Source organism: Triticum aestivum, chromosome 7B (genome assembly GCF_018294505.1).
Source record: "Triticum aestivum cultivar Chinese Spring chromosome 7B, IWGSC CS RefSeq v2.1, whole genome shotgun sequence".
Taxonomy (NCBI): domain Eukaryota; kingdom Viridiplantae; phylum Streptophyta; class Magnoliopsida; order Poales; family Poaceae; genus Triticum; species Triticum aestivum.
This window is the reverse complement of record NC_057813.1, coordinates 715791589-715810685: the sequence shown is the minus strand read 5'-3', so window position 1 is coordinate 715810685 and position 19097 is coordinate 715791589. Positions and strand designations below refer to the sequence as shown.

Sequence of the window (19097 nt, the reverse complement as noted above, 5' to 3'; positions counted from 1 at the left end):
AGTGGTGTGGTTTCTTGCTTGGCGACCATGGCGGCAGCGATCGGAGTTGGGTTGCGGCTGTGTTTTCGTAGTCAGTTTTATCCGGCATGTTTGATGGGCCGTCGTACGTCACTGTGAAGTCGGAGCTGCCGAGAAAGGTCCTTAGCGGCGACGAGAACATGAGATGGGTGCTCTGTTTTGGTGCTTGCTTGGCGCAGGCTAATGCTTTTTTCCTTCGATGCTCGTCAACAAAGTTGGAGCTGATTGGTCAGTGACACCAGTGGTTGATTGTTTGGCATATATAGGCCGGCATGGGTCTTGACGCATGTTACGACAAGATCTTCGTTTGTGGTTGTCGATGGCGGGCCCAAAGTGTCTATCTCACAGAGGAGTGATGATGATGACACCAAATGACAACCTCGACAACACTTTTCTTCTTGATGGTGTGTGTGTGCGCGCGCAACTGTGCGTGTGGTGCTTGTATAGCCAGGTTTGCAGGGGTGCTCAATCTTTTTTTGGACGACAGGGTGCCTTATCTTGTGAGCATGTTCTAATGATCTTCGCCCGATTCACTAATTAATATGAAAAATTTCTTCTTCCTTTTATACTGAATCAAGATCCTCGAGAACTAACTTTAAAAAAGGAATTAGCGGAATAGTTTTCATCTGAAAAATGGGTCCATTTTTAGCGTGGAAGCTTTAGGGATGCAAATAAATTGTGCGTAAATACAACAAAAGTGTTCTTTAGCTCCCAAGCTCAAATGCACCTGCCATCAGTAGTAAAATAATATAGAAAAACATATCAAATATCTTGATTTCTTTGGCAATAAACATTTTTAAATGTTCTACCTACATGTAAAATTTCATGAATAGAACACATCCCTAAAACCCTGACCGAGAAAAACAAAACCAGTGTTCCAAATGGTTTAAAAATATAGTCTTTTTGAAGAACCAGTTTTCCTTTTCATTCGGTAGAAGGTAAACGAACCAAGTGCATCGCCGACCTGGCCAGATTCAGATGTCCAGACTAGACAGATTTTGCCATAATTTCGTAGACAGATAGACATGCAGACTAGCCAGGTTTGGTTAGTCAGCACCCTCCACTCTAGACAGCAGCTACCTATCATGAACAAGGGAAAAAGCAATCCAGAAATGTGTGTGAACTAGGCAGGCATAGCATCAAGCTCATCATTAATCAATCTTCGATGCAATAATTTAACGCAAGGTCCCCATGATGGCACTAAGGTTACCAACTAGTAGTGGCCAAGGTTAGATTAGGCCTAATGTCTTCTTTGCACTAGTTCATCTACAGAGAGGACAACGTTGTGGAGTGACACTTTGGCCACCACCCATGGCATTGCTCTCTTGTTCTATGCAGCTGCACAGGTAGAGTATACTCAATATCCCCTGTAGTCATGTGTTAGCAGAGCATGCATGCAGCTGCAATCACAGATCATCAGATTTAGAAAGCAGCCTATAGGAAAAGAAGTGAGCAGAGCACTTGCGAATTCACATTCACTCATACTTAAAGATCTGAATTGTTTGGAAGCTGCTTTTTCCATCCCTGTAGGTTTGTGCGCAACTGACCTCTGAGATGTGCTCCTTCGTGTCTCCCACTATGGATAGCAGAGAGGTACCGAGGTTTCATGACTGCAACCAAGTTAGTGTAAGTTTCAGAAGGTCAATGAGTGAGTGAGTGAGTGAGTGGAGCAAGTACTATCAAACACAGACAAGAACTGGTGCAGAGGAAATGAACTCTAGTTTCTTTTTCTGTTTTCTTCTTATTTTCTTCTGAGTGGAATAAATGTAGTCTAGTGGGAGGTGATCAGGTGATGCAATGGCACATCATGGGCAAGAAAAGGAAGCATCTTGAGCTTATGAGTCATAGAGCAGCATACGTTCAGAGCATGCATGTTACTTTGCTGCCTGTAAACTTCCTAGTATATCAAGCAGTAGCAGATACATGGAATAATATACAAATCCAGTCTCACTATGCTTTGGATCACCGACACATCCAGACAAGTGAAATGTTTTCCCTTTTCCGGGAGGAGCACTAGAGGACATGCAAGTTGGCATCACAAAAAGTGAAGAGCAAAGTGCATTAATGTGTAATTATCATCATCAAGCTTGGAAGTTTCTCCCTTACTATAATGATTAATGAAAGCCGCGCTGCTGTTCTTCGTGACTTCGTTGGAAAAAAAACGCTTCGAAGATTAACACCACCATCAGCATTACCTTTTTAGTGCAAAGCTTAGGCTCCTCCCATGCACTAACGAACATATTTGTGTTGTTGAACTGAATGAGGATGGCGATGATTAAATACTAATCTCTTCTGGTCTGCAAAAAAGAAAAAGAAAACGGGAAGACTTTCCTTGCCCTTATAATAATAAGAAGTACAAAATGATGAAAGCCCGTCAAGAAAAATTCCTAACATCATTAACCCTCGACGCTGCATCGGAGGAAGCCCTCCGTGCCCGCATAGCCGAGAAGCGGAGGAGGGAAATGAAGGAGATGGCAAAAGAGCAAAGCCGTACGGTTCATGCCATGGGTGGACTGTCCCCAAGGAGGAGAAGGCCAAGGACGGTGATGGATTGGACAGCTCCGGCAGTGAGCAGATCCACCTCGATCCGTTCCTCGTCTTCGACCGCTATTGCCGCATGGATGACGGGAAGGGCAAAGGCAAAGACAAGGGCGGGCGTGGACGAACTTCTCGAATTGTCGCTTCATTCCTAGTTAGTAGAGCATGTCAATTTTTGATAGTCCGATGACATGTGGATCGAATTGTCGCTTATTCCCTACTTTAGGAATGGAAGTCAAGACACAATAAGTGAGCGCAGAAGCAGCCAGAATACCCACCGACCAAACCCCCTCGATCCACTTGTTCACCGTCTTCCTTCTTGTTATCTTGCGCCTACAGGAAGGTGGGATGCGATGGTAAGAATTATTATATATGTTTACATATGGTTGATATTGTACCATTGTGGGTCATGTGGTCTAGCACTACTAGGGAAAAGCCTAGCAGCAGGGCGGGTTTTGGGCCTTTCAGTAGCGCGGGGACCGGCGCTACTAATAAGGCGCTACAACTAACGTATAGCAGTAGCGCCTGTTGTCCCACGCTACTGCTATACATGAATAGTTGTAGCGCTCTTTAGAAAAGGGCGCTGCTGATATTATCTGCAACGCTGTTTACAGGGAAGCGCTACTGGTAAGGCGGCGCTACTGCTAAATCCCCCCCTCGCTACTACTAGTTTTATTAGTGTTTTCCCTACACATTCGTTTTGTATTTGTTTTGTATTTGAATAGGCTTTATACAATAATCTTTAGCATACCATACACATACAAATGTAATCATAGCATATACATACAATTAGTCTCATCAAATCATGTCATCATCATAATCATCATCCAACACAAAGTGGTCTCTCGTCATCATCTCGAAAATAGCGATACAAGTCTCGATTACTTGCAAATACATCATCATCCATCTAAACAATGATATACGCGACAAGAGCTATCACTTTGAGTACATGAGTTCGTATCCGTCTCTCGCATTAGCGTGAACCTAAACTAACTACTGCCTGTCGCTCGGAAACCGGAAACCGGTACACCTGGGCCTGACATTCCGGCCACTCGTTGTATATATACTCCTGGTGTAGCACTTCTTCGCCATTTATGGTCTATGCACCTGCATCGTCACATGAGTCGATGATATGCAACATATAGAGTTGAGCAACAGAAAGAGACAGACTTGGCAAAAATAGAAACAACATATCATAAGCATAAATAAAAAAGTTCATCATACCCAAAACGCCCTAACTAGAGTGATCTTCACTAGTCGAGGAGGAGGACGGTTTAATTACATCACAAATAAAGTTTCACCATGCATAACTCAAAGTTTTGTCATACAGAAAGTATGGACTAAACGGACACATTGTCATATATCGACAATCACTCCACCATGTCGGGCCATCCATCCATGTCAGGGAGATAGTCCCCGAGCTTAGTGAAAGGCTTCATGTCGAGACGCTGAGAGGCTATCCATGTTCGGACGTCTTGCCGCGACATTTGTCCTTCTCCGTAGAACATCCCTGTTTTTCCGACGACCTCCTTCATGATGATTTGGGCAAGTTCGTGCTGGATGTTATAGAACTCAGCTCGAAGTCGATGATCCTCGATATCTCTTATGTCCTTTGCCCATTGCAGAATATGGGCATCGCCGGATCTAGGTGACATGCGAAGGTTCTGGTGATCCAGTCTATACTGCAGCATATGGTGTAGGACATAGAATCCATCATTAAGAGAATCGTTCGGTTGCTGGATGCAGCAGAAGTCGGTCTTATGGCTGAAGGCGACCCTGCCGCCCCTTCTCTTCTTGTCCCTGACCTCTCCACCCCTTGCTTGGTAGTAAAACATAGCACTGTCGAGAACATCCTTGATGTGGGTGTAATCCTTTTTGTGAATGTTCTTCGACGAGTCCAAGTAAAGAGTGTGGGAGAATCGGAGGTAGAGGATGATGAGGACGGCGCGCCCGCCGCTGCGCAAAATAAGTACACCTCAAATTAATTAGCTTCCACCATGCAAATGAATGATTGAAATCGAAGGAAGGATAGCAGCGGATGACTTACACGGGATGATAAGGCACGAGAATCGCCTCCTTCTCCTTATTGGCGAGCATGAAACTGACAATGTAATCCCTCGCGTATTCACCGTGCTTTGCGCAGACTCCCAAGAAGTCTGCATGTAGTACGGATCAACGACATAGATATGAGATATCTGCTCAACCCCGATGATGTAGTTCATGTGCAAGGCATAAAGTCGGACAAACGTAAAATCCAGCTTCTTCACGTGAAACATGTCGAATATGTAATCGAATCGGAGGAAGAACTTATCCGCGGGGAAGCTGTCGACGTACGACATTTGTCGCGGAACGTTAACCACGTAGAGTGTGTATCCTGGATCTTTCGAGGCGATGAGGCCTTTCTCTACCCGCAGCACATCGTCATGAAGTCTCCTTAGATCGCCGAAACTGGCCCGTAGCACTGTTGCAGGTAGGATTGGTTGACCGGGGATATGCCATTTATCCGCATCGGGGATATCTATATGGTCATGAAGCTGAGGCTGCTGAGGAGGCTGGATCATAGAATCAGCTTTTTTGCCTTTCCTCGCTCTCTTCCTAGACTTCTTTACTACCGGAAGGTCGTCCATAATTCATTGAGACGGCAATTCAGGCACCGACTCATGACGCTCAAACTAATGATGACAATTTTATCCATGGACATGGATACCCGCGGATATCCGACCCGAATGGATAGGGTTTGGGTATATTTTTACGCCCATGGGCAGTGCCCGAACCCGACCCGATTACTTATGGATAGGGCATGGATATAATTATGTATCCATGAATATACCCGAACCCGACCCGATAATATTACATGTGTGGCAAAATTGGGTGATCCCCACTATTCCATCTTCCAATGTATTTTTCTTTATAAAAAGTGAAAAAAAATTGTGCAATCCCTCCCCAATCCCCACCGTAACTTACTCCACCTCTTCTCATTCTTTTATCTCCTCGGTAAATGACTCACAATTAAGCATCATATCTACTTACTCTTTTAGTAGCCCTAGATGCAGCCGCCGGCACCTCCAGCCTTACCTCTCCCATGTTATTTTGTGAGAATCTAAGAGCTTATTTTGACATTGTGCACTTGTGCTATGTAATTTTGCGAGAATTTGAGAGCTTATGTGAATGTTGTGCTACCTCTTATGTATACGTGTTGAGAGAACCCGATGGATATCCATATCCAATGGATATCCATCCGGTTTGGACATGGACATCATTTCCCGTCCATGGATTTTTGTGTGGATGGGCACATAATGTCTTCATGGATTTGGATATGGATTTGATATTGTTCAACCCGAGCCGAACCCGACCCATTGCCATCCTTAGCTCAAACCCTGAGGAGGCGCCAGTATAGACATACTGTTCGGCGCCATCATCATCCTCATCCTCATCCATGGCGACGTCATCAGCGACTAATGGAGCCTCCTCCTTACCACGTCCGCTATCACCCAACCCGACACCCGACGCTAATTGGGTAGGTGGGGTGTTGATGTTCATACCTTGCTGAGGCTGCGTGCTCGTGGGTGTGCTCCCGGCCGCCTCCAGATGAAGCAGACTCTTTGGCCACAACAGGACCCACCCATTGCCACAATCACCAAGCCGCCGCGGGGGCTCGTCGTCTTCCCCCACTAGTATTAGAGGAGGAAAATTCTCGTGGCCCGGTTTGACACTGGCCACGGAAACCTTGAAGACGTTCGGGGGGATCGGGCGGCTGTGGAACAATGGTTTCTTCGGCTCCATTATCGTCGCCTTCCCCACGTCCACCTTCTGGTCGCCGATGGTGTACAATATGGTGCACGGGGTTTCGTCGGTCTGCAAAGAAAAGTCTGCGACGTGAGACATCCGAAAGGCAACGAAAATGGGAGATTATACATTTATATTGAAGGGGGCCGGTGTGACAGATACCGTGAGGGCATCGAACTCAGCCAAAGACGAAGCACCACCGAGCACGTCCGGTGCGGCAGTCGGTGCGGGAGCAGGTGCGGGAGCCAGTGCGGGAGCCGGTGTAGGAGCAGGTGCGGGAGCCGGTGCAGGAGCCGGTGCGGGAGCAGGTGCTGGTGCAACGCTAGTCGAGCTGCTCCCCAAGAAGTCAGCAAGGGGAAAGTCCTCTGCATTTTTTTCTGGATTTTGCCTTGTCCAAGTGAAAACGCCTGTCATCAAGGAAGTAGACAAATCTGCAACCACCTGTTTTGCGGCAGTTAACGCTGTTGCGACTGTCTGAGATGATTTCTTCTCAACAGCAATCTCAACCTTCTTGTCGATGTTTTCTTCAGTTAACCTCCGTCTTTCCATTCTCTCCTCCGTGGTCTCACGGTAGTACTTCTTCCACGTGGCGCCGTCTTTGACACCGTGCACGCGTCCATACGACGGTCGAGTATCCACCGGTTGTCGTTTCAATATGTTCAACGCCCGGTTGAATGGAGTGTCCCACTTGGGCCTCGCCAATGCCTCAGACGGCGAGTCGCTTTCGGACGCAATCCGGTGTTTCTCTCTCTGCAAAAGGCACAAGGATCCTTTACAAATATGACTAACATGTGCAGTCGAATTGATCAGAAACTAAAATTACTAGCAGTCTCATGAACTCCGTAATGACCGGTTTTGTCTCATAAACCTTCTTCACTGGGTCCCAATGGTGCCGGGCCCTGAGGACGTCACGCTCCTGCGGGACGGTGAACTCCGCCAAGGGGTCTGGGATGCCCAGACTCGCGGCTTCCACGTCCTCCTTGGCCCATTTTGACCTCTTTCCGCCGTAACCATGGTTTCCGAGGTGGTGGCTCCCAATGTTCCTCTCTTGAAGCCCCTTCATGTACTTAGACTTTTTTTTGGCAGCTTCGGCCTCGCAAGCCTCCTTGAATATTTGAAACTGCTCTTTTGTGATTGTCGGATTATCCTTTACAATCTCGGAGTAGGGTTCCTTGTCGATGATCTTTGCTTTCAATCGATTTTTCCAGGCGGCAAACGCGTCGCTAAACTTGGTCATGGCGTGTTTGTTTATCTTCTTCATTGCCGGCTCCTCATTTGGATCTTCATAATCCTTCTCATTCCGGCCTGGGAACAAGAATATCTGGTGAAACTTCTTTAGGAGGGAGCTCCTCATATTTTCTATCTTCTGTAGTTTCTCATCGTTGATGGTGGCGGTTGTCCATACGATGTAGCCTATTTGATTGCCGTAGCACGCGCGCGCTTCCTCGGGTGCCTTTGGCTCAAAACTGCCGTCGTTCACCTCCGTGACCACCAGTCTAGTAGTCCTGAGTTTGTTAGGAAGCCGTTTCCTCTTTGCTTTCGGTTCTACACCAGCTCCGCTCCCCGAGGCAGCGCCGGTCTCGATGCCGGTCTGAGTCTCAGCGCCGGTCTCAGTCTCGGCACCGGTCTGCGTGTCGGTCTCAGTCCCCAATGCCACCGGTGGGCCCAGCAACAACACTGGTTGATCGTCGGCAAGGCTAAAAAATTCATCTGCCGCCCGATAGACGTCGTCGCAATCACCAGAACCCTGTCCTTCATCGTTGCTAGCCATGTTTCCTATGATTAAATCTAGTCAATTAATTCTAGACCTAATAAAATGAATAATGACATAAAAAGGCCTATTGTTTTGCAGGAACGTTGACTCCTTCCTGGTGTGGCAAATCCCAGGCACTCGATATGTCCTAGTTTGTAGCACAAGTCATGCCGAAATTCACGAAAAATTTCGGCATGACCTTTGCTAAAAAGTGAACAAATCGAGAACCTGAAATTTGCTGGAGCAGAAATGAATCAACATTTCGGCAAAACATAGGCCACTCAGCATCATTCCCTGGAAACAGCAAAGCCACTTGGGCACAACCGAACAACTTCAATGAAAAGATATAACATGACCACTTCAATAAAAAGATATAACCAACAATAAAAGTCTAGCAAGGGATCATCTTTAAAATAAAATTTGCCTAAATTCTTTTTCTTGAAAAATAGTGGTCTTCTCAAAAATCAAAAACCTTTGCAAAATGACCTCACTAAACACTTCTCTGCCTAGGACAAAACCCAAATTATGTTGATCTAGCTATTCCTCTCTCTCACACAAAAACACATTATTATCTCTAACCCTTCTCTGCCTAGGACAGAACCCAATTAAATTGCAAAAGAACTCCATTTCTCTAACCCTTCGGACCTAATGCTCTAAAATAAAATTTTCCTCTAACCTAGCCAACCTACTTAACCTAGCTTGTTAATCCAAAGAACCTAATTAACCTACCTATTTAACCTAGTTAGTTAATCTAGTTTACCTAGATAATTAACCTAATTAAACTAGTCAACGCAGCTAGTTCTCTGTCAAAGCCCTAAATAAAATTTTGCACTAATTAACCTAGATAATTAACCTAATTAAACTAGTTAACCTGGCTAGTTATCTGTCAAAGCCCTAACTAAAATTTTGCACTAACCTAGATAATTAACCTAATTAAACTAGTTAACCTAACTACTTCTCTGTCAAAGCCCTAACTAAATTTTTTCCCTAACCTAGATAATTAACCTAATTAAACTAGCTAACCTATGCATGAGAGAGAGAGAGGAGGGATGGGCGCTTACAGAGGATGGCTCCGGTAGTGGTGGCGAGGGAGGCAGTGGTGGCGAGGGAGGCAGTTGTGGCGAGGAAGGATTCGGTGGTGTCGACGGTGGCTCCGGTGGCGTTGATGAGGCCGCATAGATCCGTGGCGTTGGGGGTGGCTTCGGTGGCGTCGACGGCGCACGGCTCTGGTGGCGTCGACGTCGGCAGGAGACGGCGGCGAAGTGGGGCGACGGCGAATCGGGGAGATGGCGGCGGGGTGGGTCGAGGAATTTGGGGAAGATGTGGTGGCCGGGGGAAAACGGTTTTTTGGTTAAGTCAAACTTAGCGGTAGCGCGTTTAGTAAAACGCGCTATAGCTAAGATAGCTATAGCGTTTTTTACAAAACGCGCTGCTGCTATAGCTATGTAATTTTCTTTCATTTTTTTAATTTTCTTTTCTGTTTCTATAGCGGGGGTCTAGGACACGCGCTGCAGCTACGTTAGCTATAGCGCCTCTTACGAACACACGCTACTGCTATGCCTTCCTCCGTTTTCCGCTTTTTCATTTATTTTGCTTTACATTTTATTTTTTTCCTTTCTTCTTTTTCTATTTCTTTCATTTCCATTTACTTTTCTATTTGTTTTTCATCTTATTTTATTTCCATTAGTAGTAGCGCTCTTCGTAGAAAACGCGCTACTATTTATGCCCTATTGGTAGCACGTTTCTTCCAAGCCCGCTACTGCTATGCGTAGCCTATCATTCTAGCAATGGGAATATTAGTAGTAGCGCTTTTGCCGCTACACGCGCTACTGCTAAGGTTGTATCTCTAGCGCGGTTTTTTCTCAATCGCTACTACTATCTAGCCCTAGTGCTCTTTTCTTACCCGCGTTGTTGCTAAATTTCTGCGTATAAGGTTTTCCCTAGTAATGTAGACTTAGATTTGTGGAGAGAGATCCTTGAGCAGACTACTGTTCCGCGCCAAGGTCATGGAATCGGGGTTTGCCTCGGCGATGAGATCATGCAGCTGCTCCTTGTACTGCTGGATAACGGACTCACGGTATTCATCCCAGCCATTGCGGCTTGGATCTGTTAATCTGGAAACACGTACACAGGCAGCATTGGTAGCGCGATCGATCGAACCTCAGAATGGTAACTCCAAAACTCGCCGCAACCTCAGAAGCAGCATCGGTTTCGGTCCCGGTTGTTTCGGTTCGCTAATTCGGTCATCGGTTAATATGTTCACCCCTAGCTGCGACCGTCGTCGAGTCCTTCTCTGCTGGCCTTTCCGATTTCTTCGACATGGCGTACAACTTGTGTAGGTCCCAGTTTACACATATCCGGTGCTGACAACATCAATGCATGCCTTTGTCCACGACGTGTCTCCGAGCCTGGCAAGCCTGGTGCGGCGCTTCATCAACTTCATCTTTGTCCATCTACGCATGCCCGATGCTGGCAACACCGATGCGTACATTCGTCCACAACGTGTGCCCGGGCTTGGCAAACCCGGTGCGACGCCTCGTCAACATTGTCTTCTTCACCTCGCAGCACTGCTAGACAATAATGCGCCTATGACTAACTCGACGCCTCCTTGCGCCCGCAGGTCCACGGCTACTTTCTCGAGACCGGCCACCCTGACTCGACATCGATCACGACATTTTTCACAAGGGTACCTCGACCATGGTTACGCCACCCCTAGGCTCTCAGCTACCTCGACAACAAGACAAAGGGCTACCGCCTTGCTTGAGCAACCTTGTCGGTTTTCACTCCAGCCACGACTTCCGTGATGCATCGACGGGTTTCGTCGGCTTAGCTTAGGATTCTTCTCCAGTCTCACCGTCTGCGTCGTTACCGTTGTGACTGTGGGGGATGTTGAGTATATGTTTATTAGGAAGTATAGGATAGGCTAGGATTTGATCCTGCCTTGTCTTGTACTACAAGTTGGTCATCGTACTCCGATATATATGCCCACGAGGCTCAAACAATACATCAACTATTCCACCAAATCCTTCTCTATCCTTAAAACACACTTAAATGGGCCTCATTTTTTTATATCGTGTATACGATCAATGCCGGCATAGTAGAGATTCCGCAGAAGACCCTCCTGTATCCTCTCATTCAAAATTGTGTCGTTAAGTTCTAGCTAATAGATAGTAAACAACAAGAATGACAACAAGGAAAACAAAGTAAAGATGTGCTCAGGGAAATGCCCACAAGCAAAACAACTCAGCAAAACCAAGCTGCTGTCACCATCTTTGCTTTATTTCAAAGAAAAAGGAAAAGAAAGAAGCAAAGGCGTGTCTGCAACTCCAACTTTGCTCCAGCCTCAAGTAAAGAATGAACCAGATATGGATGGATACTTTGACAAAAGCAAAGGCAAACACAGGCTCTCCAATATAGCCATTCATACATTCATTCCTCCCTTGCTCCTTCGTATCACGTGACATAAACTCATCTTTCTTCTGCCACACAAGGAAGAGCGTCTGCTTGCAAATTAATCAAGGTACTACTTCTAACACTATCCCCTGTATGATTAATTCTTCTTCTATTTATTTATTTATTGCATCTTAATTGCTTGCAGTATATACGATTAATTCTTCTAATACTATCCGTGTTTGCCTTGACTGAAATAATCCTACTCTCTCCTGGTAACTACCTATATAGGTTATAGGAGCGAGCAAATTGATTCATCTGGAGGTGGAGATTGATGGGTTAGATTGATATCGTGAGCTTATTGTATTTCCCGGGCCTTCACTGAATGCCTCAAGAAGTATTTGTTTGCTCTCCCGCAGTCTACCCTAGTATTACTGTTATTGTTCTACCATATATAAACACATCTCACTTGTTTAAAATATACTAGCATCCATGAAAAATATATAAAAGAAAAGTCTTCATATTCCAAGATTCTAAAAGAACTGGCTCGGCCAAGTCATAGATGCACCAGGTAGCAAACTTCGTACGAACAAGATATGCAGTGCCTCTATATATAGTTGGTCCGATCAACATTACCCAAGATATGCTACCTAGCCTAGCCTAGCTGCCGTAATGAACAAGACCAGGGATTCCATTGTCCAGCATTGCTTAATTTGTTAAAAGCAAGCCAAACACAGGCGCTGCTTTGCACTACAGACCGTAAATACTAATGCTACTAGTACAGTTTCTACACTGCACTACACTTGTAGAATAGCCCTCCAATTAATATAGAGTACATCCCCATTTGTCAATCTATTGATCCTCCTTCATCATTCATCACCTGACATAAACATCTTAATCCAAAGCCGACCAGCTAGCACATACCAACATGTATATTGATTCTTCTGCAATCTTGTCAGGACAGAACAGCACATATATAAGATGTGTTCGCTTGCCGATTGAGGTACTACATAACTAATTCCTATGCTCTCCACGTGACTACTAGGCGGAGGGGCATGCTGACTAGCAACGTAATTCATCTAGAGGTGCAGATCGATGGGTCAGATTGATCTCTGGAGTTTCTTGTCTTTGCCAGGCCTTCATTGAAATATTAGTCCTCATGCCTCGAGAGGTACTGTTTTCTACATATATATGCATTGAAATATTATCACACACACAAATATTCTTTAAGAGATACTCCTACTTACATGTATGTCAACGATGGATGGATGGGTTGGATCATCTTGGACTAAAATGTTTTTTCAACATTTGAAAAGAACCCCGTCCCCCGAGTCATACATACATGTTATCGCTCCAAACCTCAAGGATAAATTAAACTAGAAGGGTGCGTTCTTCACTAAGCCATTAGTGCACAGAGCTGATAGCTAGGTTAGTAATACTCTATTTGGTTTGTTTGGTTGCACAACATAAGCGCACTTTGCTATGCTAGTGATCAACGTGCTAATAATTTTCATCTAAAATATTGTTGTCGATGACATGTCTCGTCATTTCATCTAAAATATTGTTATCGACGACATATGTCTAATTGCTTTGTATCAGATATTGTCGTCAATGCCAACATCCCATTGTTACCAGCATGCTTTTCACATGAGAGTTAACAGGTAAGAGCAGCTACAACCGGAACCCCAAAACATCCGGGCAGACAACTCGGACACAACCTGAATAGGAAGAAAAGGGCATCCAACCAGATACCCCCCCCCCCCCCCCCCCCCCCCAAAAAAAAACTTCCTCCGTATATGTTCGAGTTGTCCGGCACTCACTAAAACCCAGCTCATATATTGGCCCGAACCACTCCAAGCCCACATGTCAACCACAACTCCCTTTCTATCTCTCTATCTCTTTCCCCACATGCCTGTCATCACCTCCTCTCTCCGCACCATCAGCGCCCACTGCCTCTGCTCTCCGCACAGCCCACGCTCGCCCGCCACCTCCTCTCCCCACCATTCGGAGGTCACTCCAATGCAGGGACGGAGCCAGGAAATTAGTATAGGGGGCGAACTCCACACTTAAGCTCTTGAAGACCGGTGAGGACTGGCGAAGCCAAAATAATTCATAGCGTGCTAAGAAGCCTAGATTCGAATTCGTGTTTTCATAGGTGTAATTAAAGACAGAAAAATTACTGCCAAATTGCTCATATTCGCTGGGCCTGCTCCTGGGAGAGCCTCACGTTCTTACACGAGATGGCCTCACGATAGGGCTCAAAAAGATAGTACGTCAGGAAGACGACTAACAACGCATGCACTTAATCGATACAAGGGACTCCCCCCTTAGATTCGTCCCTGCTCCCATGGCGGGAGCTCGTGGGCCGCCCGCACGCGCTCGGTCGAAGGTGGCTTGGCCGCATTCCCCAGACATCGCGCACATGCCTGGACGCACGCCCAACGCCGGATCTCGTTACCATGTGTGCGCAGCCGAGCGCCGACAGTTGTGCCGGCCACCACGTGTGCAACAGAGCACTGCCACGCATGCAGCCACATGCTGCCGCATGTTCTGGTTGTCGTGTGCGCAGCCGCGTGTGTGCTTGCTGCCACCACCGCCCACCAGGTTCTTTCATTGGCGTGCGGTTTGTAGTCTGCCTGGACGCCGCCTTCTCCTCGTCCTCTGCATGATCGAAAACATCGGCGAGCCTGGTTGATGCTGCATCGGCATGCATCATGTCGTGGGTGTGCTTTGACAGTCTCGCACACAACATGCTCATTGAAATTCCTGAAAAGTGGAGGTGGTGTCAAAGTAGGGGTTGTGGTTGGGTGCAGGGAAAATGCTTTTCTGGCGCTGATACATTTCACTCTGCTCCTGCCCCTTTCCTTTTCAAAGCATCCATGTTGCTTGCAAATTCTTACCGGCTAGTATTCTGCAATTAAACATGGTATAAGGCCTAAAAATGCCTTCTACTGATCTGCTAATAATCATAAATCATTAGGTGAAAGAGCTTCAATTATATTACTTGGGAGGGTCCATGCCTTTTTTAGTTTCAAGAGAAAACAAAAAAAACTAACCAAAGATTCATGTATAAATATAAATAGGAACACACTTGGGAAGTAATATTGGCTTACTTGTGTGATTTTTGTTTTTTTTTAGAAGAGTGGGAATTCGATTTATGGAAGGACACTTTGACATCACATAGCTAGGACCCACCCTCTATGTACCAAATTTGGCACTTGTGACTCAGTTGCTAGCAATCAAATAGCAACACGTACGTACACACGAGCAACTCCACCTTGGTGTCCTCCTCGCCTGAGGCCGATGGATGTCGCTGCCACTCTGCATGTGACCTAACACATAACCGATAGTCTAGGTTGAACAGAGACATAGATACTGGAAATTCTTCTCATGGTTAGCCATCGAGCATGTATGAGTGCCCATACATGCAATTTATTCCTGTTCATAATAATAACACAACAAAGTAGTATGTTACTAGACGGAAATTTTTAAACTGAGCAGCCTCTAACTGCTAAACTGCTATATCAACTAATGCAGGTTATTGATTTCAACAATGTCGAACAAGCAGTGCGATGGATAATCTTTTATCTAGAGGAACTAAGCAATACGGGACACAAGAGCATCTATTTTGATGGATGGCGTGGGTTGGCTGCATCGGCAGTGCTTAGGAGAATAGCTGAAGACCCTCCACCATCTCTGCAGAAAAAATTTGACAAGATTATCCATATCGATTGCTCGAGATGGAAAAGCCGAAGAGCACTCCAGAGGACAATTGCACAACAAGTGAAGCTTCCTAAATGGGTAATGGATAATTTTGATACGCAAGACGATGAAGATGATTTCCGTGGGATAGATGAAGGCTCGAGAGATGAAATAGAATGTGTTGGGAGAGAGATCATTCAGATCCTTTTGGGGCAAAGATGTTTAGTGGTATTTCATAATGGAAGCAATGATATGGTTAATTTAAGAGATTATGGAATTCTTCAAGGGAAATTTTTTGATACTACATTATTGTGGACATTTCGAGGAAGGTTTCGGCTATACCCAGGAATTGGTAGAAAGGTGGATCGTTCCCATCTATTTCTCTATAGTGGGAGGAGTCCTTTAGGCTGGAATTATTTCCTTGAGAACGAGGCTAGAGAAATTGCTAGATATGCAGATAAGCTTGACGAAGTAGCTACAGAGTGCTCCTTGTATCTCTTATCATTAAACTCTCAGGGAGGCAACATTGTGGACTATGGTTGGCCCACCCATGCTTCTAGTTATTGGGTATGTGATGGGATTATACAGGGAGGTCAGGGTGAGGAAGCATGGGAGGCTGCAGCTGCTCTACATCACCAAATATGTATAAAGGACTATTCATCTAATACAGTGCCCTCTTTTGGCTGTGAACTGAAGACTCCTCCGAAGCGGTGGATATTGGCCAGGGGCAACTCTGAAACACATGCAAGGACAAAAACAGACACAATGAGTTTTCATCCAGAGTCGACATCCCTTTTCCTCGTAGCAATCGCAAGCGGATCTGATCCTCCATTGTGGTCATTATCTAATGACATGTTTCATCAATCGAAGAATCTTCATGTGCTCAAATTATGCGGCTGCACCTTCAGTTTTACATGTCCACCTTTTCATTGTTGCCGCAACTTAAGATTCCTCGGGTTAGATAGCTGCCAGAATATACGACCAGAAGAAGATGAGAAGCCAGATATAGTAACAATGGATTTTGTTAAGAGCCTATGGGTGATAGACATATGCCATACAGATTGGGATCTGCCCTCGTCACCAGAGATAATAGAGCAGATGGCTGCAAATATGAGGGAAGTACATATAAAGAATGGAAGGTTTTGGCATAACATTTCTGTATGGGGACAACTACATAATCTACGCAAGCTTCGCATAATTGATCCTACTTGCACTTTGGAAACAGGCGAAAAGAATGAATTCAGGTTTTTTCCCAGCTTGTCAAGATCAACTAGCCTCAGGACTCTAGTTCTAGATGGTTGTGTTAGTTTGGAGAAAATTGAAGGACTACCCCTATCACTCGAAGTATTCAGCTTAGTTGCAGGAGTAAGAAAGGATGATTGCCAGGAAGCCAAAATAAGCTGCATCTCCTTGGTTGGTTGTGCAAGATTATCTGACTTCACACTTCATGGATCACTTCCAAACCTTGAGGAGCTTGACCTCTCAGGCACAAGAGTCAAGACACTTGACCTCACAACTCAGGCTGTGCATGTCCCATGTCTCCAACGAGTTGTGTTGTTGGGATGTGAGCAACTCCGAGCTATCCTTTGGCCAAAAAAGGGGATGGCCCAACTAAGTTTGCTTTGCATTGACACTCGAGGAGAAGAGATGACGAGAACACTACCAGTTTTTGAGAAGTTAAAAAAGGGTCATTGTCAAGCATATGTTGCTATGATGGACATGAAATTTATTCAATTGTTGGTGCTCACAAGTTCCAACATGTTTTGGAATTCTGACACTTATATGTTTAGTCTAAATCTCTGCATATCTGCTTGTGGACAGTGTAACAAGAAGGAGATGGAATCAAGTAGCCATGGGAAAATATTGGGGCCAGCCCAACCAAAGTCATTAATCACCAATCCTTCTCAATGCCCCTACATTGATATATATATTGATGACATAACTATTGATCATGACTATAATAGTGCATCACAATTTCGGCCGTCGGGCTGCCATGTGGAGATTGGTGAGGGGATTAGCAACACTGGCATGGAGAGCATACAAGGAAATAAGGCTATATTCTATGTGATGGAGAAGGCTGAGTCATTGGATGTGCACGATAATTCTTCCATCGCCACTGTTATCCCTGAACTTATGATGTCTACAGAACAACAGAAACTTACATGGAAACATCTGAAATCTTGTCACGTGGTGAGATGCCCTAAGATGCATACGGTCTTCGATACTATGTGTAGGTACTCTAAATTTCAAGAACTACTGAACATTTGGGTGTCTGATCTCTTGATGACCCAAAGCATTTGGAGCAAACATTGGACATCGGATCATGAAGACCATTATTCCTTTGTGAAACTACAGAGGATACACCTGTTCTCTTGCCCAAGGCTCAAATTTGTCCTCGTGATGTCTAGGTTATACACCTTGAGAAGCTTGGAGATCCTCCACATCGTATTTTGTGGTGATCTAAGGCAGGTGTTCCCGGTGGAGCCAGAGATTATGCCACTGATAACTAGATCCTGGCATATCAATAGCCGGTGCCCTAAAGGTGCACTGGAATTCCCAAACCTGAAGCATATCTACCTACATGAGCTCCATAAGCTGCAAGATATATGCGAAGCCAAGATGTTTGCTCCCAAGCTTGAGACATTCAAGGTGAGGGGATGTTGGGGTCTCAGGCGCCTCCCTGCAACTGGTCAAGAAAGCCGCCCCGTCGTGGACTGCGAGAAGGACTGGTGGGAGAAGTTGGAGTGGGACGGGCCGGAGGCCGGCCACGACCCTTCGCTCTTTGTTCCTCGCCACTCGGCATATTACAAGAAGAAGCTGCCTAGAGCCTCAGTTCTCCGGTGAAGCGGCCAAATAATACTCTGGTACACACACACTCATGTGTTCTCTCTTATTTTTGATCTTGTGTCATAGTATATACATGGCACACACAACAGAGACATTGGGTGATTAAATACTCTGTTATGTACTCTCTTAACAACTGCATATAAATTGCATACACATATATGTAGAGCGTCAACTAAGTTAATCCCTCCCCCATCTGTGCACCAAATTGCTTGATCATATTACTTCATCTGTCCTGCTTCCATCAATCAACTGTATCATCATTACCTGTGCTGTGTAGGTTTGGTTGTTGCTATCTACAAGATGATGGCGTCGTCTTGCAGCTATCGACGGCTAACGTTGCGGCAACGGTTGAGGAGTTTGCTTGACAAGATTGTTTTGGTGTGTTTTCCCAAGAATAAATTGCTGCCGGTTTGACGCTGTGTGTGTGCACCTGATTAATTGTTTTTCCGTGAGGAACGATACTGCATATCATTTGTGTGTGATTTGATTGGGCCTGCTGTTATGAGTGTGCTTGTAATAAGGAGGGTTTGATTTGCCAGTGGGTGTGGTGGGTTCACCACATACGGCCGCACAACCCCGTCCATTTGGTGTGAGTGTGACGAGAGCGCCGCTTGTTGTTGGCGAAAGCCATTTGATTGGTTCAGGAGCATGCGTTTTGCTTGATGTAATCAATCAAGAATTAATTTGTCTGGTGGTTTCACCATTCAGCATCATGTCTATATAGGCATTTGCATCAGCAGAAAGCTCTCCGGAATGGCCCGGCTGGCCGTCGAATCCTCATCTGTCCCAACGGGGTCGGACGGCGTAATCCGCGTCGACACTTGTTAGAACTAAACACAGACGTGTATGTCCGACTAGTAGTCTAACCAGTAACCGAGTAGACTTAGTAGTAGTATACCAAGTCGGTTAGCTACTAGACAATCGTACGCGCGCGCGCGCGCGCGCACACATATATATATATATATATGCGTGTACCCCAGCCCTGTAATCACCACAACGAAAGTCGATCAAAGCAATAAAAAGAAAGACAGGAGTGACACACTCCTGTAGCTATCACCAAATC

The 19097-nt window shown here is 45.5% G+C and overlaps 1 protein-coding gene across 3 annotated transcripts; it reads left to right on the top strand.

Annotated features, from left to right (window-relative positions):
- The first annotated feature begins 11498 nt into the window (after positions 1–11498).
- LOC123155574 (uncharacterized) lies at positions 11499–18671 on the top strand. 3 transcript variants are annotated; one of them, XM_044573718.1, is made up of 5 exons: positions 11504–11615; positions 11777–11882; positions 12531–12656; positions 15023–18051; positions 18312–18670. In XM_044573718.1, exons 3-4 carry the CDS (start codon positions 12645–12647, stop codon positions 18029–18031), a joined length of 3021 nt encoding a protein of 1006 aa, XP_044429653.1. In that variant the 5' UTR covers positions 11504–11615; positions 11777–11882; positions 12531–12644; the 3' UTR covers positions 18032–18051; positions 18312–18670. The 3 variants fall into 3 exon arrangements, with proteins under 3 accessions (XP_044429655.1, XP_044429653.1, XP_044429654.1); XM_044573719.1 differs by having other exon boundaries at positions 11523–11615; positions 11777–11848; XM_044573720.1 differs by lacking the exons at positions 11777–11882; positions 12531–12656 and having other exon boundaries at positions 11499–11615; positions 18312–18671.
- Positions 18672–19097: the final 426 nt, after the last annotated feature.